The sequence below is a fragment of the Pseudopipra pipra genome, chromosome 2, assembly GCF_036250125.1.
Source record: "Pseudopipra pipra isolate bDixPip1 chromosome 2, bDixPip1.hap1, whole genome shotgun sequence".
Lineage (NCBI taxonomy): Eukaryota > Metazoa > Chordata > Aves > Passeriformes > Pipridae > Pseudopipra > Pseudopipra pipra.
Window position 1 is genome coordinate 109,079,068 of NC_087550.1, and position 21,111 is coordinate 109,100,178.

Sequence of the window (21,111 nt, forward strand, 5' to 3'; positions counted from 1 at the left end):
TACACCTTTATATTTAAGCAAAATAATTTTAGGCTTCCATCAAATTTCTTTAGCTTGGCCAGTTAGTACCTCAAACTTAAAACATTTCAATTTTAGCTATTTAATTCTTGGTTCTTCACTGTAACAATTTAGTAGAAAATATATGTTCTGAAGCTCAGTGCATTCATCATGTGTATTTCTGGCAATCATATCAGTATGACAGATGTTGGCCCGGGTTTAATATTTTATTGCAAAGTAAGACATTCTTCAATATCAAGGACAATGGCATGACTTACAATTTTACTTTCATTTACCTTTCTTTGGGGTTTGTTTTTGCTTTATCTAGAAATTCAAAAGAATTATATCATATTTAAAAAAAATGTAAAATCTTACAGCTAATTTTCTTTTTAAAGAGTTGTTTAAGTTTTTACATTTATCATCTTTGAAAAACCAAATGCCAAAAATTTCTTCCAAATCCCAGTGTTGTATTTCCTATTACACAGACCATTACAGCAATATGTATATTAAAAAACATACATTTCACATTAAAAATCAGGACGCACTTTTTTTCAAACTTTTAAAGTAACGCCTTCAGAGTTTTTCTAACTGAGATGTGTTAAAGTACTTCAAAAGCTTAGCATGCTCACAAAATAAGATTACAACTTAAGTCTCTCCACAGAACAGATTGTTAATATACAGTTCATTACTGTGAGCAAGTTTTACACAGATTTCTTTTCATGGTACTAAAGTGGTAAGACTTTTTTTTTCCCCTCTTTTCTAATTACCAGATTTAACATTCAGAAATAATAAAATAAATGTAAGGCAATATCACTTTACTGTTCCATTTGGACTAATATAATTCTTGTGATAAATATAAACCTGTACGTTTATCAAATCTGTAAGAAGATTATCTAAACCAACTCCCATGTAATTACCATTCACCATCTGTTCCACCAGGGCCTCAGCTGATCTGCTGGCATCTTGCAGTTTCCTGTACTTCTCAGGCTTTTCTCGCTGGATGGCCTGCAGCATGACAGGAAAGGTGAGTATTTCAACAGAGGGATTTTGAAGAAGAAAGTAATTAATCTCAGGGATGCCTTCTGATTTCTCAAGACCATTTACCCCTCATATTGCCCTGCCTGCCTCCCGATTTGCAGTGAAAACAAGCAGGTACCACATATAACCAGGAAGGGAGTAAAATACAAAAAATGGAGAGTCAGAATACAACAGAGCTGAGAACACATCAGTATTTTACAGACAAAGAAAAGAAGTACAACCTAAGAGCTAGTCAAAGCCCAATATTTCAAAATAAAAATATTCATTCAATAGAAATTCCTTGTGGAAGAATAGAGTAGCTTATTTCTCATGTTAACAGCAAAAATTGAGCATGCTAACCAAATCACAGGGATTCATAGCATACTACAGTATTGAACCCATATACAATTTGATATTGTATGATATTGTGTCATGTTACTACTTTGTTTGGAAAAAAACAACCCTGACCCTGTAAAATGCTTATTAAATAGATATCTAACGTATATAAGACCATATACAGCAGACATCCATCCATGAGCTATTGAGTAAGAGAGTTAACTGCAGATTTAATTCAGGCTTCTCATTACGTATTGTAGCCAATACTCCTGATTCACCTCTCTGTATGCAAAAATTTCTCACCTATGTTCAGGCTAGCACTCAGGCTAGCTGTTAAGGCCTAGTAAAAAGCTAGTTGCTAAAATTACAGGATATAGAAGAAATCTAAGTTTAAATTTCATTTTACATTAGTAGCAATACTAATGGAAAGTAAACTCATTTTAGATCTGACAGTCCATCAGTGCTGTCTTGTAATTAACATCATGAAGTCACTTCATTGATTTTAAACTAATTTAGTAGCATAATTTAGGTGCAATTTAGAAGCTCTAAATCAGAAACCCAAAGAAGCAGCATGGGGCCACAGTCAAATTTGATACCAAAAATAAAACAGACTATATACCTCCCAGAGATCCTGACCAACACAGTCTCCCAGAAATCAAGAGTCCCTCACTTGACTGCAGCAGATACACACATACAAGAGCCTATGTCCCCACAAGTCCTACATGGAAAGGTAACACACAGTCCTGGATGCAGCTTCTCAGACTGGCTGAACCCACTAGGCTTCCTGATCACCTTATTTATTCCCACAACAAAGGGATGTGCTGGGTGACTGGACTCTTCGGGGGAAAAGGTTCCTTAAACTGGAAAGAAAGCTCAAGTAGGTGTCTAAGAATGTAGGATTTTAGTAGAGGAACCTTATACACTTACACTTGAAAATACTATTTTTCAAATAAATAGTTATGCCTATGGAATTAATATAAACACCTTTGCATAAACTCTCTTATAGTAATATTTAAAGTGTAATGCTTTAAACATCTTCAGTTCAATAAGATAGAGCTCCCTGAATGACTTCTGTATGTGAGGAGACATTCAGAACTTGAAAGAGAAATTTTCATTTAAATTAACACTTTTCCACAGCCTATCTATAACTGACATTCATTTGTGCATACAGAAATGGTTAAACAGCAGGCTTTCTAACATCACCTCGAAGCTTCTATTAAACACTTTCACTAATACAATTTTGAATAAATAAAATATATAAAGAAAGGTTACTAAGAGAATAATTAGGGATGAAAATATTTTGGATTTTATAAACATATCTTTAATGCATCACTAAATTATCACTGAAAGATTATGTATATTAATCCCAATAAGTTAAAGATGATTATATTAATTATCTGTAGGTTTTGTAGGCCAATAAAATCTTCTACCATTTCACTGTACAATTTAAATATTTTCCAAATTAAAGTCTATTAATTCTCTGCAGAGATCCAAAGTTTCTTACGGAATCTTAATTAATACTACTCTGTCTATAATGTCAGGTATAATTAACATGAGAATAACTACTGAGAACTGAAATGAATCAGTAAAACACTAAAATATATTGAAAAAATTCTACTCTGCAGAATGTCTGTAATGCCAGGTGTGTAATTATCATGAGAGAGCACAAATGAATCATAAAACCTCCTCATAAAATATACTAAAACTTATCTTTTTAACATATAAAAATGATATGACATCAGAGCTTGTGGAGGTGAACCCCTCAGGGCCCAGTAACATGCTTTATGTGCAGGAAAATGTGGAGAAATCTCCACCTCTCTCCTGAAAGATTAAAGTTTCCAGGTCCTGGTAGAAAATATAAGCACTATATTTGAAGTCCTTAAATAAACATAAAAATTTGGTACATATTAAACTTTCTGTCAATTATTTTTCTCCATTCATTTTTATGTAATCAGCATATATTATGAAAATGAAGGTCCAGCACCGGTTACAAGAAGACAATCGCTTACACAAAAAAAAAAAATACAGTGCAAACCAGAGGAGAAAAGCCTGTCTTCTTGTTCCTTGTACAAATACAAATTATGTGATCCTGGCAGAAGGGAGGAAATTCACTCTAGTTTCTTACAGCACTAACCACATAGTCCTGATATCAGTCTGTACACGTTGCCATTCTATGCTGAACTTGCAAACTGTGCCTTGGATTTTTAAGATTTTAAAGAATGATTTCCGTAACCTTGCGTAAAGTGCCTAGAAATGAAGGGAGCAGTACTGGAAACATCTCTCATGTATCTCTTTGGCTCTATTTTCTTTATTTTTTGCTTTACTGAAGGGAACCATACTCTCAGCTCAGGTTCGCTCGTGACACCAGTGGAACGGGAAAAATTTGAAGAGGTTTGCGAAGTTTTGAAACTCTTAGATTCTGTACACACCTGTAACAGACATCTTTTGACTCTAGTGGCAAAGCCACTTCAAAGAATTTCCAAATATTTACTTCCTCCTTTTTTAACTATTTTTGTTTTCTGTAAAAGATTTTTCAGAAAAAAAAGACACCAGTAAGAGAGTAAAAGGTTGGCTTTATGGGTTTTTGTCCAAGCAGGGATTAATTCTCTTTTGGACTGCTTTCTAACAAACAGTGCAAATGTATTATAACCTAGTCTTAATTGATTGAAAGACATTATAAATTCATCTTTAGCTAAATGCCAGCCAAAGGCGGAAAGGCTATTTTCAGAATACTAAACATTTTATTTGACCTTGGGACTTCAGTTGGCAGTTAATGACTTTGTAACCTAGAAAATTCTGCTGGTCGGAGAAATTTGGATGTTATTCATGTATCAAATCAACATCCTATTTTTAGAGCTCTGTGAAAGGGTGCAAAGTAGTAGTACTCCCTGACCTCCTGTGATGGTGACCAGTTACCCCTGAGGGCAGGAGAGGGCAACATTGTCATCACTAGCTCTGACTGTGATTCATCTCTCAAATATACAGGCCCAACAAAGCATGTCTGAAAAAGGTCACTAAAACAAAACAAACATAGGAGAATGGAGTTACTGAGAATGCCAAGAGAACAAATTTAATTGTCTGGAATATCTGACATTTTCCCTTACATCTGTTCCTTATATGTTTATCTTGATGCTGAAATTCTAGGTGCTGCTTCTTGGCTAACCAAAACTCCTTTCAAGGAGTTTTATTTCCAGTTTATTGTTGTATAATCTGAAATCTGACTTATTAAGCAAGATTTTCTATCAAAAATTGTGGGTGTTTTTTTTGCACCTGAATCTTCCTATATTTGAATTTGAAATATTGAAAGCTTAAGAAGAACAAAAAAAGGTCGGAGTCATTGTTAGGTCTGTTTTTAGTAAAATACACATACTAACTGTAAACTTTTAATGATGTGATGCAGCATAACAATTTTTACAGCATTAATGTTTGGATGTCTTCATTATTTAGGAGTAGTATGGCTGTACAACAATGAAACTTCTATTCCTATGGCAACCCAGTCTCTCTGGTCAAGTAAGGGGAGGGCCTTTGTAGTAGGGAAGGACTATAAATATTTTTGCTTCTTCCCAAACAGGAATGGACTTTTGCGCATGTCTAATATATTCAAGCTACATAATAGATCTGCCAAAGGCTAATTTCCTGCCAGGATATGAAGAGCAGCTGGCTTAGCAAACAGTGTCATCGCATTTCATACAGCCTGCTCTTGGCTCTGTCTCCCCCAGGCCTCTCTGAGCTGGGATGAGAGCAAGCTTTTGCACTTGATGCATCATCAGTGACGTCAAAAGAGATTTCTTTGTGGCTTTCATTTCTGATGTCGGTGTCCCTCCATCACACAGCAGATGCTCTTCCACTAAATTTTGTGAAAATGACCCCTCATCCATGAAAAATAATGGGCAGGAGCAAGCTGCCACAAGAAAAAAAATCCTAGTAACCTTTCCTCAAAAGAACAGTAGGAAAGAAAGTCTTTATAAAAAGGTCCTAGGACTCAGCACTTGCTACGTTAGGGAATAAATGGTAGATCTGACGTCAGCCAAGCACAGGTGCTCTGTGCTACACCAATGTATATGTTGTCATATGGGGAAAAAACCCTAAATAAGACAGTAAGGGTAAAATGGGACTTCTGCATGCATTTGTACATGGTGGCATGCATGCTCGTACCAGTACAACAGTGGTGTATGACTATGTATGTCATTACCTGTCCTGGTTTTGGCTGGGATAGAGTTAATTTCTTCTCAGTAACTGGTACAGTACTGTCTTTTGGATTCAGTATAAGAATAATATTGATAAATTGATGTTTTGGGCTTTGCTAAGTTTTGTTTGTCCTAAGTCAAGAACTCTTTTGTGTCTTATGCTCTGTCAGTGAGAAGATACATAAAAAAACCCAGAAAAGCTGGGAGGGGGCATAGCCAGGACAAACTGGCCAAAAGGGTATTCCACACCATAGAATGTCATGCTCAGTGTGTAAAGTGGGGGAGTTACCTGGAAGGGGGGCCAATCTGAGTTCAGGGTTGGGGTCTGGCTTTGGTCAGCTGGTGGTGAATAATTGTGTTGTGTGCATCAGTTGTTTTTTGCCTTTTATTCCCTTTTTATTATCATTATTATAGTTTAATATAATTATATTTTACTTCGTTTCAATTATTAAACTAGTCTTGTCTCAACCTGCAAGATTTACTTTAGATTCTCCTACCCATTCCACCAGGGTGGGTGGGGGGAGGTGAGTAAGCAGCTGCAATGGTGCTTCGTTGCCAGCTGGGTTTAAAGCACAACAGCACAATAAAATCTATTTCAACTATCACTCACATATGTTTTCCTTTTTTTTGCATTTCATCTTTTTTTATATGGCTTCTTAAACTTTACTAGTGATTATAATATGTTAAAACCCACAGTATCTTATTTTCCACTGATTTGAAGCTCATTTTGAGGGAATTGAAAGGAAAAGTTTTAGCAAGCATCAATGAACTGTTCAAATCAATGAACTGAACAGTACTTTCTGCTTTGGCTATAGTTTTAGGGATAGATACAGAGAAAAGACCAGGAAAAGCCAAATCAGGATAAGTTTTAAAAGCTGGCAGTTATAAAAACTTGGGTTTTAAAAGTTTTTTTAAAAAAACATGTACAAAGACTTCCACTAACTGAAAACCATTCAACACAGAATCCATGTAGTATTTGTCAAGTGCCATCTTTCAGAGTTCTATCAAATTAATACATGTAATGAGAAGGTTTTCTCCCTTAGAATACTTAGAAACTTCTAAATGTAACTTGATTTTCTCAATAAAAATATTCATTTAAAAAGCAGTGACACCTTTGAAATTAAAACCAGTCTTGTTCTTTAAAAATATTTTCAATGTAAGGAAGGATGCATATTGATTTTTCTTATATCTATTTAGAATTATTGGTTTGTCTCAGACTGCTCCTGATACAAAGTAGATCCTTTTCTGCACTACTTTACTGAAAAGAAGCTGGAAATTGGTCTCTTGACAATTCAGTTATTCAATTTCCAAAGAGGTCAAAGGAACATCTTTGCTATCTCCTGCTATTCTGAGTGTCTTGAATTCAAACTTACAATGCTCATGCACTGGTCAAATACCACAACTCTTCCTCCAGTTTTATATATGTTTTATATACGTTATCACCAACTGAAACGAGACCTGAACAAATGTGGTAGGTAGTGGCTTCCCAGCCCCAATGTTCTCTCTCAGAACCAGCAAAGGCGAGGCAAGAGCTAGTGGCAACTCCAGCTGGGACCAAAGGAGGGGCTGTGGTTCACCTACCTCCACCCCTTTAATTGCAGTGATCACCACCTACTTGGAAGCAAAGAAAGGATAGAAGGAGGAAGGTGAACCGTGGCTCCTGGATCCTTTAATGCTTTTATAAACTCTTAGAAACTGATAATATAAGGTGGAACATCATGTTGGTTAGGGAAACCTGACAGTGCAGGTATCCAGTGTAATACGTAGGCCAAGATGAGCTAATTTCCATCCTTGAAAATTATACATTCCTCAAGATGGGAATATATGAAAGGGAGATGAGTATTCTGTTTCTATTTTTTCCACTTTTTTTTCTTTTTAAATTTAACCTACAATGAAGGTTGAAGAACTCAGAAAATTAACAATATATCTATTTATATATTAGATGAATCCCAGTAACTCAGTATGGAAGCACTTGAACCCATCAAATCTACTCTGTATATTTGATCCATTTTGCATATATATATGTATTTATGTATATTTCACGCAACATGAAGTGGTGGCATGAACTAAATTCAGGATATTAAATTTTAATGAGTACTTTCCAGCAGTAATATTATGACAGTATTAACAACTAAAATTGTTGCAAGAAAACTATGATTTAACATGAAATTTTAAAAATTTATATTTAAAATCACAAGGTTCCATGTTCCTTAATCTTATCTTAGCTGATTTATGATGGACAAGCAGACAATGAGAAAAAACAGCAGCAAAACCAACTTCAATACAGTAACTTATTCCTTCTGTAGGTGTTCTAGGAGTATTTATCACCATACGTTTTAATGAAGTTCCATAATACACTATGCTGCTATAAGAGTTAATCATCAAAATAATTCCCCTTTCTCTTACTCGGAAAAGATAGGCATTTTTTCACTGATCTACAAAAAATAAATAGGGAAGAAAATTTGTAACGGTTTAGTTTTCAAGGGCTAAATCCAGTCATTTAGACTTTAACCCATATACACAAGCACAGCTACTCCTTAAGCAGCGCAGAACAATTAATTCAGGCAGAAGTAGACAAGAACAGTTTTTGATTCAGGCATGTTACTACAATAGAGTAAAAAAAAAACAAAAACAAAACAAAACAAAAAAATCCCTGTGGAGGCTGGTGATTTTCATAGATATTTTACAGCACTGTAAAAGAGAATAGATATAGATTTTCTTTAGCATACACTAAAGTGACACTTTTCACCTTCTTCAATTTATGCATATGTAACATCTAATTAAGTTCTTAGTATAGAGTGATGATGCATATTTAAAAAATGATATATAGGCTTTGATTTAAATTTACCTAAGACTTTCATAAATCTAGAATACCTTAATTAAATATGAATATGTATGAACAACAACAAAAATAATCTATGTATTCACTCAGGCTATGTAGCAATTTTGGTGCCAAAACTTGAAATTCACAGAAATAGCGAGCAGTTCTAAATTTATCTTGGACAATCAATGCTTGCCAGTCTACATTTGAACCCACTTGAACTTGGACTTTGAAAGCCCTTTGACAAGCTAATACAGACTAACAGACGTATATACAAGCACTTTCTCCTACATTGACTCGTTCTCTGAGATCTGAGAGATTGCCTTCTTTTCGAAAGATTGCGAACTCGGGACTCTGAAGCACGGCTTCGGAGCGGGTCATCCAGCTGTGGAGCTCTGTTGTGTCAGAGTCAAACCTATGAGACAGAAAAGTGCAAGGAGACATTTAATTTCCACAAAGTTTCCGAAAACAGGATTTCACAGTAAACATGTTTAACCCATTGTTTAAACAAACGAATAAGCAGCAATTTCTCTCAACGAAAGACAGTTTTAAACCCCCATATGTCATTAGACAGTTCATGAAACTATTCAGTCTAAAATTTAGGAGCACAGCAATACTTTTTCATTTTTAAGACCCAGATTTGACAGCCAAACAGATGCAGTAATTTTCACAATAAGGATTCTAATTTTTCAAGCTGATGTTTTTAGAAGACATGAAACAAATGCCTCTCAGAGTACCACAAGTCCTGTTGGCTTAGCTGAGGATGTAAGGCCTATCTGGCTGACTAAATGCAGCCTTCAAAACTGTGAGATTTCTGTCCCAGCTTGTGCTGAGGATATTGTGAAGGATATTCAAGCAGAATATTTGACTATAAGAAAGGACTCTCTTCTGGTTAAATCAAATTTGTTGTAGAATGTAATCACTAATAAACAGTAAAGTACAATTTTCCTACAGCTAAAGATTTAGAAATTGAAATTAAGATCCCCAATTCTCTGCACGTACTTTAGTTTTTACTCTACAGTCCTCTTTATTACAGTCTAGATTCTTTCATCAACGCCTTTAAAACTGATCTTAAATTTTGTTAACAAGATAATGTGTCAAAATGCGGATATTTAAATTACTGATGTATACAAAATTCAAATGGTGATTCAGTATCTATTGCAGTTTTTAAAACAAGAAGCTTCAGACAATATTTTTTCTCAGTTGTGCCACACTGCTTGATTGCATTTCTTTATTGAACTATATGTTTTAATATTTATATCTGCAGCTGATTTTCCTTCTGCGGCAATATAGAGAATGTAATGGAACAGAAAGACCTGGGGGAAAAAAAATCCTAGCTGTATCTTTAGCTTGCTTTGTGACTATAGGTTGTATCATTTGCATACAATTGAAAAACTACTAACAACAGTAACTTGAACAATTATACCCTTAGAGGATTTAATTATTTTATAAAAATATACTCCATTTATACGAGATCTAAAATGTAAGGATGTAAGGTAAAATCAGGTGATACAGAATTCTACATATACTGAAATGAAGACTGAATATGAGAAACAGTTCCATGCTTTATCTAATATTTATGCCTTCCTTTTTTCCTTCTGCACTGTGATTTTTTTATTCATAAATAATGAAAGCAAAAGAAAGAAGAATCATACACTGTCTTAATCCCAGTCCAACATCCTATATTCAAATTATAAACTCCTAGGAATAATTTTGATAAAACAATTCCTGATAATACTATTTGAACGCTCATCAAAGGAGAAAAAATGTGACTGTGAAGTAATGGAAGGTGCAGAAATCTTCATTTTTATAAAGTACTACAAGTTCAGAGGCAGGAGACAAAATTCCCAGATGGTTCAAGGAATCTCTATGTTGGTAACAGATTCTAATTCCTGAACTCAAACTACGCTCCCAGTTAAGGGCTTCCTACCTCAGCTCTATTTCTGATCATTAAATCAACTGTAATTCTTGAAACATAATGTTATGTAAATTATAACTGCGTATTTGAGGATCACAAAACCCTAGAAGTCTGATAACAATGAAGACAAGTTTTTCAGTCCCTCAGTATGAAACTCCCTTGATTACGGGTAAAATTGCATGACTTTAGTATTTGCTCCATTCTGAAACTGCAGGTAAGTAGGACTGGTGAGACCATCTCCCTGGAAATTAGCCTGGTATTACCCCAGTACAGGATGGAAACTGGCAGAGCAAAATATTTACCAGTGATCATTTCTTAAATAAAAGGATTTAGCTCTTGTCTCTGTAACACCTTCCTTGGAAGAGAAATGGGAGCATTTGGGACAGTTTTGACAGTACAACAAAATAATCAGGAACACATCTCATGGCCCACTGAGCCATCAGATGGTGATAAGTATTAGACACAGATCTTTAATGCCCCTTCCAACCCAAAGCATTCAATAATGTGATATGATTCTCTGATATGACAGAGCTGATCTCACATAACGGATGGCTCTGTCACTTGGAGTTTCATCTGGAGATAAATATAACTCCACAAACAAAGCTTACAGCTCAAATAAAAGGGCAATAAAGAGGGGACAGAAAAGAATTAAAATACATAAAAGTCTTCTAAGTAGCATTTTGCAGTACATAAATATCCTTAAGATAAAGATGCTTTTCAATTACCTTGGGGGAAAAAAAAATTCTCTCATGTTCAGCTTGTATAAAAGGAGGAAATACAGGTAGAACATGGCATTCAAACATTCCACTATAGTAATTGCATATTTCATTTCTGAGGACAGCTGCAATTACAAATTATATTAGCTCTAGATTGGTATAAAAGAATCAATAGAATATTTAAATCTCCTAAGTACAACAACACTTTTGACATAAAAAAATGCAAGATTACCTTTCGGATCCAACAAAGTTTAACGCATGTAGAATTTGTAAAAATAAATCTATGGAAGATAGATTTAGAAGATGTTTTCTTATTAGTCTTTTCTATGTCTGTTCCACCAGAGAGATACTACCTTTTACTGGTCCCACTGCCCTCTCTTTACAGGCCAGTACATGTCAGCTGAGTCCAAATAGAGTCTCTTTTTACTCCAGAGCATGTTTGAAAAAGCATCTTCACATTTTTAGTCCACGCTGTTCAAATTTTCATGGAAATCCCCCACAAATTGATTTTCTGGATCATCCTAAGCCATATGTCCACTTCAGATTCCCATTCCAAACTCTCTTACTGCGATCACCACGTATTTGTTCAAAATTAATTCCTTGTTCTGGCGGCTTTCCTTTCCTGTATTAAATACATTATAAACCTCACCTTTGAGGCATTTCACAACTTAGTTGCCTCACGTTTTTCTCTTTCTGTGCAGGAAACTCCAACTCAAATACCCAGCAGAGTATGACAGTCTAGTCCTAATAGAAGTTCTCTATCTAATCAAATAACTTCTGGAAATCACCAAGTAACAACAAGAGTTATTTTGTTTATATTTCACAAAAAAAAAATGTAATTTTTTATTAATACTTAAAGGGTCAACTGACTCTAAACCTTCAGTTTCTGCAATATACCTTATAAAGGCCTATTGTGGTTCTTACAGCCACCATCATCTAGAGAAAGACAATTGTATATTTTAAATTTATATTTCTGCCTTTTCTTATATACTGCCACAGTAAGATGATGATGCATACTTACACAAACAAATTCAATGTTGAACAAGTTCACATAGGAACACAAGGCATGAAGTATCTTGCTGTCATGTGGCCATCATGGTGTATAATCTTATCTCTAAACTGAATGAATTTTCTACTTGAAACTGCTACTATTTTACAACTACAGCAGTTTCAGTACTTTATTCTTTCAACAGGCACAATTTCCTTCACACATTTGTTTTTTCAGTTCCCTCCCCAAACAAAATCACACTGGGCCTGTCACCACTGTGTATCTTGGACAGACATAAGACCATTTGCCTACATATTGAGCTGGCAGGGAATGATACAACTTTCATCCAAGCACCACATTACTGAATTATTTCATTTCCATGTCTGGACTGAAATGCCCAGTTCACCAGAGGTCTTTCTCAGCTTGTAGCTCCTCACTGCCTAGAACATATCAAAGAACAACTCTGCAGTATACGATGCCCATTGGCAGAATTACTCTGAGATAAACTAAGTCCCTACTGTCTGTCTTCCTCCTCTGTATTTGTAGCTGATGAACCATTAGCTGACAAACAGACTTGCTCTTATCTCCTAATTCAATAGCTGATTAATCCTAACAAATATTTTTACCTTTCTACTTTATTTAGTTCAGTTGTCAAATAATTTTATTTCCTTTTGGAATGATACTCTTAAACTCCTTTTACAGTTGTGATACTATTCAGTTTAGCCTCATCAGCATTATGACCAGCACATTTCTGTAACGCACACCAAGGCATGAAAGGAAATACTAGATTGATCCCAAGTGTATATCTCCAACAGGAACTTCAATAGTACCATCTTATTAGTCTCATAGTTTTCCTTCTTTAGCCGACCATCCATCTTGCCACTGGGGTACTGTACCTTCCCCAGCCAGAGCAGTAATTCCTAAACTGTAACAAGGAATGCTTTGCAGAAAATCTGATAGATACATGATATGTAAGCAAGTCACTTTCAGCCAAGGCAAATGAAAATCTAGAAGTTGTTTTAGAGTGTGTTCATTGAAACCATTTGCCTGCAGCAAACAGCCAGTGGCTAGAGGTGGAAAGTAGTTTTAAGTCCATGGCTTCCAGTGAGAGCCCGCTGGTACCACTCCTATAATATAACAGGTAATTTCAGATGCTAAAAGTGAAGAATACAAATTCTCAGTGTATTTATCACTATGCTATTTCTCACCTCACAAAAAGGATAAAGGGTTAAAACTAATGAGCATTAAGAGGTTATAAAGTGTCCATGTTATAGACCTCAACATACCCATACTTCTTACACTCCAAATGAAAATATTTACGTCATCATAATTTTTCCTTTGATACATTTTTCTACAAAAATCCAAACTTTTCTAAGAAATGAAAATATCCTATAATCTCAAATATAATAATTTGTAAAGAAATGAAGGCTTTTGTCTTTTCAAAAAATTGTTTTAACACTTGTTAAATAAAAAAACCACTAGATGGAGCAACTATCTTATTTTAAGATGCCTTCCTCTTCAAAGGGCATCAAGTCTCTTTCAAATCTTCAGATTAACATTATACCCATAATAATATTATAACAAATAGACTTTCCTTGGAAACATTAGGAAGCATGTACAAAGTTATTTACTAAATGGCTAAGAAAAGTATCTTTGGACATTATTCAAGCACGTTAATAGTACAAATATGCTTAAATTAAATGTTAAGCATCTCTAACATGTTTGCTGTTTAAAAACTTAACATGAACAATTTTCAGATTTTTCTATGATACACAACTAACCTGTTTTTTCCCAAAATACGTAAATACCATGAAAATGAATGTTACACCTTGCAATCCTTTCTCCTATTTACATTCTTTCTTCATTCTATAACTTCAGTGGTGTTAAATTTATCTCTAGTCCTAATGCCTAATACATACTTTCAAGATTTTAATATACAGCTCCAAGTATTTTATCTGTCTCAGTTTCAAATTGATTCTTTTGGGAAAAGGAGCTTTTCTTTGCCTAGTAACAGAACTTAGCATGTGCCTGAATTACTATGACATTTTGAAGCATTACTTTTGAGGTAGTTTTAGATTTTTTGGGGAGGGCAGAGGCAGAGTTAAAAAAATGTAATCTGCTTCTTATCTATGCTCTCCACCACTTATGGTAAAAAGTTGTTTTAGGAGGCAAGAAAAATCAACAGCTACTTTCCCATGCATTCATGTCACAGCGAATTGGAGCAATGGAAATGTGACATTCAGTCCCATGTATGCTATTGGTCTACAAGTCAAATTACTTCTCCTCAATTTCTTCAGTATAAATGGAGATTCTCATACTTTCAATCCTTCCAAAGTACTTGCAAATATAAAAGTAAAAAGCTTTCTAGAAAGTTTGATGCTTTAATCTTAGCCATTCATTTTTTTCTCCTCAGCTTGGAAGTTGGAGACCATACTCTTACATTAACTCAATATTCACAGAGTGGCCAAACTGCTCTTTCTTCCTCCTTGAAGAGGTTTCTAGAATTTCCAAAATATGTATTTCACAGAGAAGAAAATCTAGAGCACAAATCTTTCAAAACATGTGGCAATTGATGATGCATTTATTTCAGGCATACTCTTTTACAGCAACAATGCTGACTAAAGCTTGAGGACAGATGAAAGAAGCTGACGAAACCTGAAGCATTATTGACTATCTCAAAAAAGCCCCAATGTGTCTTTCCCTCCCAGGCCCAAAAACACCATAAAGGGTGTTGTAGTGTGACAGCAGAAAGCAGCCAACACAATCTGTTTATTCACCTTCAGAAGCCTCTGACAAGCCTTTGATATTTGCTAGGGTTTTTTTTTTGTCAAACAAAAGCTAAAGAGTACATAACATCAAGTATTAGTCATTAAGTGCTCAGGGAAAATTTTGAATGTAAACACACACACACAGTATAGAACAACGTAGGAGAGGTAGGTTGAGAAACTCCATCCTCTTGTTTATTTAAAAAATCAAAAGGTATGCAGTACTATGGGCTTTGCTTGCCCTTGGGTGAAGCTACAACTAAATACATACAAAAACCCTTGAAAGATCTTGTGACCAACAATGGACTAACAAAATAAATGACTGGCTGTTTGGGAATACAACCATGAGATTCTCCAAGCAAAAAAAAGTATTGATCGAAAAGGTGTCTAGTCATCAATGAGCATAGATATTTTAGCTGAGCACCCAAATTTTAAGATGAGTTTTCTTCTCCCATTATTATGTTTATACTTAGTATTGATTTACTTTTTCTTGTCTTTGAGAAAGACAACACCATACTGTAAAACGTATTCGATTCCAAGACTGCATTTTTACATATTAATTAAAAACAGTAACAAAAATTGTTATTTTAAGCTGTATTTTAAATTGGAGTTTCTAGAGAAGAAAGGTCCATAAGTTGTTGTTTTTTCCTTTTTGGTCTGTTCAGTCAGAAATGCCAAAAAGATGAAATCCTGCCTTCAGATAACATAACCATCATTCAACCTGCTGCCCAGCTGTGGACATCTGTAACATTGCTAACTTTGCACATTACCATAATGTAGGTCTACTCAGAGGTATAACAGTCACATTGAACTAGTTCTCATGTGCTGGTACAATTGCATTGTTAAATCCAGTAACTTCTGCACAAGAAACAATAGTAAGACCATATTAAAGTGTATCAAACAATTAAATCCCTTCTTCATTCTACAATTCAGATTTCTTTCCTGTCAGATTAAAATAAAAATCTAACCTGTGCAGCAATGAAAAGGACTCTGATTTTAAATATATAAAAGAAACCACAACTTACTCAATTATCTAAAGTCATCCTAGACAAAGACTGAGAACTAAAGGTTTTTCCATCTTGGCTCTTATACAAAAATTAAACAGAAATTACATGGTGAATGTCTATCTCCTAGATATCATTAAAATAAATCAAAATCCGTCAAAACCTAGTATGCATGGTAAAAAAAAACAAAACTCTTTAAATTTGGTAGAAGATCTGCCAATAATATATCTACAAGCAATCACAGTCTCAAATTTGATAATATGTCCTATTTTCTGTACAAGGATCAATCAAATTTACATATAACATTGCTATTTGCAGTGCTTTAAACAGACAACAGCTAAAACACTTGAAGAATTTATAATTATCAGTTTATATAAAAAAGGGGATTTCAGAACATAAACAATTCCCATAATCCAGCTACTTTTTGCCCTCTGGTAGTTTGTTTGCATGAAGATTATGAAGTCTGTAGTCTTCTGTACCATGCTTATTTTATTTTCAGTATTAAGGTAAATCAAAAGAAAATTATCAAAGAAGGAAAATGTATGCTAACATTACATACACTTGAGTTGAGAAAGGAATTTCTACTGCAAATTGGTTTCATAATAAACTACATATAGCAAAAATTTTCTCACAGAATTGAATAATATAGGCTTAAAGGAATCATTCTACTTCATCTAGTTTTAACTAAGATAATGCTTTCCTTTATAACAGTAGTCTTTTTTACTTCCTTATCAAGTAAGATCACTCCAAGAACATTCCGTTTGGAAAAAGAAAAAGTTAAATGTTTTAAAATAACAATTATTGAAATACTTCAAAACTGCAGGAAAATTTTCATTCTTAACTTTTCAATTTCAAAATAAAGAACATCAATATTTTCACGGTAGGGATCATGCTATAATAAAGGTTTACTCTTGCATAAAATCCAACAGGGCCTTGATCCTGGTTCAGATCTTTGCACATTACCGCTGAAATATTAACAGGAGTGCTAATGCTTATAATTTCTGTTAAGTAGAAGCAATGTCATCTAAGAATTCCTTGAAAACATTCAAGAACTGCAAGTCTGCTGATAGTCATCACTGTGCATTATTTTGAGTTCTTGGGAACATATTAGCAAAATACAACTCTCACTACCATTGAATAGTAATCTGGGATATGGGAAAAACAGATTCCAAACTAGGACTCTGGAGACAGATTCAAGTCATTCAAGTTAAGCTAGTGAAGTTACTTATTTAGGATAAGCACTTTCCATAGTAATACTTATCCAGTTTAACAAAGAGGGGTGAATCACTCTTCTTACATCACATATACAGCCTTCTTAAATAACGAAGCTCAACTAGAAACCTTACTTTTAGAATGATCAAAGAGATAAATCCCATTTCAGATGCTTATGTGTAAGCAAGTACCTATTTTTTTCAATTATATAATCCTTCAATTAAAAAAAAAGATTTCTCCTGTTCTTGGTATATTTCATTCTTTTTAATAAGTTAAATACTATTTTACAAGAAAACACTTTATCCTTGTAAACACATTGAACAAACAAAGGTATTTTCTATGGAAATGAGACACTCAATGCAGTTGCAGGTCGCTTTCAGGACTTAAATCTGTTACCTTGGAATTCATGTTTATTTGGATATCAAAAAATATTTCCCAAACAAACATTACAGTGAACGTTTGAAGTCTAGCTTCTTAGCACCTCATTTAGAAACTTACTGTTTGAGCCAATTCTACTTAAACACATTAAAATTTTTTTCTCATGACTTCAACCAATGTTTAACATCAGTCGAAAATCCCTTGTCACTTGTACTTGAGTTACACAGGAAAAAATAATGGTAATGCACATTTCACCAAATATTAACTACCTCTGCAGAACTGTTATTTCTGCTGCTGACCCACAAGCATAAAAAAATACATGAACTTTAGAAACTAGACAATATCTGCACTATTAGTATTCTAACCATTCTTCTTAAAGAATGTAAAAAGCTAAGAATTAATGGAACGCTTGCCCATCAAGTTTCAAGGCTGTAGTCAAGTGGGACCCCCGTGATGCCATACACAAGGACTTCAACTGACTATAATTACTATGCAATGGTATTGATGTAATTGTTAATATTCTGTACTGCTAAATAGTTGGAATAGAACCACAATATAATCCATAACTCATACTGAGTAAAGAATTATAATAATCAGTTTGTACCTTAATAGAGAGAATGGAAATATAATTTTAAGCCAAAAAAAGTATACAGCAAACTATTGCAGTCAAATGACTGTATTTGCATTTTCATCCAGACTCTACCAGTATTTTCTCTCTGTCTCTTGATGATTCTCACCTCTTCCTAATTTCTGAATCGACAATGAGTTGCCTTTTTTTGTGGGGTGGAGGTGGTGGGAGTTCCTCTTTAGCATGCTTAACCAGGATTTGTTCTCTTGTGGTCACCATAGTTACAGTTTCCATTACAGTTGTCTGTGTTACTGATGTCTGAGTGGTAGTGACAGCCTGCGAAATCTGTGAAAAGTATAAAAACACAGGTCACACGTTGTTGGAAAGCCTTCAGTAAAGATTGTTTGGAGTAGCAATAGAAAATAATGAGGAACTGCTCCCGTCTGATCACAGGCTGACCTTCAGAGAAAAACAACATTATACGCAACCCAAAGCAGATTGTTTTATCCAACTCGTGCTGTGTGAAAAAGATACCTGCAATAGTCAATATCAAAATCAGGAAGGATTCTGATGAAATTAAGTCTCCCTGTAATCCATGCTGAATGAAGAGAAGAAATGAATGGTCAGTTTTGTGATGGAATTGAATGATAGCATATATATAAAATGTTACTATTGCTAAATGTTATCCTGCCCCCATTCTGAAAATTTGCTCCTTGAGAAGTGATAAAGGCATGATAACGGCACTAAATTAACAATTATTATTCTTATGGTTTATAAAAATTTTGAAATAGAATGCAATTCATCATAACCTACTTGCATAAAAGGGCAGTTAACTTTCTGTCAGGAAATCTTAAATTAGAAAACATGCACTAGAAGGCAAATTAATTTTCAGCAGTTTTATTCCATAATTAAAAGCAATGTTAGGGGGTCATACCAGATACTAATACATATAATATGTAACTCTGTAAACACTATCAATCTGATGCATTTAGCTTTGCCCAGTAATATGAAAAAAACCTCTTTATATAGCTGAGCTGCACTGAAAGAAAAAAAAAAAGATGAGGAATATTTTTTGCTCATATTTGTTTGAAAGATACTGGTTGTACATGTACTGCCCATTTATACATCTTTCCATATAACACCAAACTAGAAACTTGTGACTTAAATGTGGGCAGCTGTTCTTAAATCCCTTAACTCATGAGAAATAGGTCACTTCTTTTTCTAGTTCTGTCAGATGATGGCTCATTTGTCAAAATGCTCTAGTTACAGCTCCAATGGCCACCTCAGTTTAAGGGCAGTGAAATGGAAAATAAAAGGAAGAAGTTATACCAGGAGCATAAAAGGTTGTGCACCAGAAAAACCCTGCTTCTTTGTTTACTGCCAATACGTGAGAATTAGACTTCCCAATTCAACAACAGAAATGGCAGTATCTAGAATTCCATGAAACTATAAACATACATAAATTATCTATTAGTTCTTGCATCAGAAACTCAGTAAGAAAATTGAGTCGCCTTAGTTATTGAGACAGTAGTGTTTCTATAAACAATAGAGAAGAGGCATACTAGGTAAATAGCTCATAACAATGCCTTCTTTCATTGAAAAAAAAAATAGAATGACAAGGAAAGGGAAATACTGATAGCAAGCAGCCTCTTCAGAGCAGGCAACATCAGTAAAGCTAAAAAACAAGTAAAAAATCCCCAAATTCCTGCCAACTTTGCTGAGTCCTTCACATGTCTTCTACACAAAAGTCTTCCTGTTCTTTCTCCAGTCTTCCAGTGGAAATGAGGAGTAGGGAAGTCCACTTCCATTGTACTTGTGGTGCTACTTCTTACTTAGAGCAGTTAACTCAATGCTATGCTTCCACCTCTAGGAATTACCAGCTGTCTAGGTTTTAGAGCAGAATATGGACTACTCAGAAGACAAGAAAATTGAGATTCAGAGCAGATTTTTTTTTTTGAATCTCTAGATTAATTATGTCAATTGAAGCAAGCTGCTTGTGACCTGCAGGGATTTAGCTAATGTATGAACTACCAAATTCTTTGGAAGAGAAAAACACCCAGTTGACTTTTTAATCACTACGATATTATGTATTAGTGCTCTTGTTTTAGTTCCCTCAACAAGATGTACTGATTTTAATTTTTTTCCTACAGAAATCACAGTAACATTAAGTAAACATTTCCTTATAGTTTTCTTGAAACCTCATACAGCATTCTTTGCAATTTATTTTTAATTAATTAGAGCGCAGCAGGAAAAGCAAGTTAAAGTTTCTGATGTCTAGCATTCTGTGAAATTTGAGGATAGCACCTGATGTCATCTTTCCCTGACTCTGCACCTTAGGACAAAAAGTTTTGGGTACAGTCTCTCTTTCCTCTTCTCATAAAACTCGTATTACACTCAGTTTTATCCAAAAATCAATGATAAGCTGCTTATGACACCTGGCAAGGTCACACCATGCCATGTTTTCATTTGCCAGTCAATACCAGGGCACAGTTTCCAGTGAAGAAGGTCTAACACAGAATAAACCACAGCTAGGGGACTGTAGGAGTCATCTGCAGCATTCTACCAATTACACAGGAGTAGCAGTTTCAGCTGGAGATTGGGAACTGTGCTGCGATGCAATTACCATATGCTCAGAGCAGTCAAGTCACGATGCTGTGGGGGGTAATGATTTACATGTCAAAACAGTAAAGAAGTATTTTTCACGCTTAATCAACAGGAGTGGAGGTTAAATACTGTGTACTTCAAAAGGAGAATGGAGATGTGAATTTGATGTTCATAATCATTCTAATTAGAGACAGGGTAAGACTAAAATGTACATTGCAATCCTACTCTGCAAGATGAAGCCGGTTCACATTTAAACAGTGCATGCACTTTAGTGAGTAAAGGACAACCCTTAAAAATATGAGGAATAAAAAGAAAAGAAGTAACTTTCATTGACTTCCCTAGGGAAAAAAGAAACCAAAGAACTGAAACAGCTCCTTCATCACTGAATTGGTTATGTGTTTCATGTATTATTCAAAGATGGTCCAAATAATGACAGTATAGTTTCTTCATCCCTCTTAGTCCCTGACAAGCAAATATGATTCTGAGAAGGGGCAATACAGACTAGGCTTTTAACCCACTAGAAAATCATATGGAAAGTGCTAAGGTGACTCACAAGGCTGCACATTAAAAGGCGCTCAAATTACAATGCTTGCCTGCAGT

General features: G+C 34.7%; 1 protein-coding gene across 14 annotated transcripts in view; it reads right to left on the bottom strand.

Annotated features, from left to right (window-relative positions):
- Positions 1-21,111, bottom strand: part of DMD (dystrophin) — a 1,059,271-nt gene that overhangs the window by 673,904 nt on the left and 364,256 nt on the right. For all 14 annotated transcript variants that reach the window (XM_064646820.1, XM_064646822.1, XM_064646818.1 and 11 more), the window contains 3 exons: positions 18,077-18,252; positions 8,650-8,773; positions 915-1,002 (listed from right to left, as the gene is read on the bottom strand). In XM_064646820.1, coding sequence (XP_064502890.1) covers positions 915-1,002; positions 8,650-8,773; positions 18,077-18,252 — 388 coding nt within the window. The remainder of the gene's footprint in view (positions 1-914; positions 1,003-8,649; positions 8,774-18,076; positions 18,253-21,111) is intronic.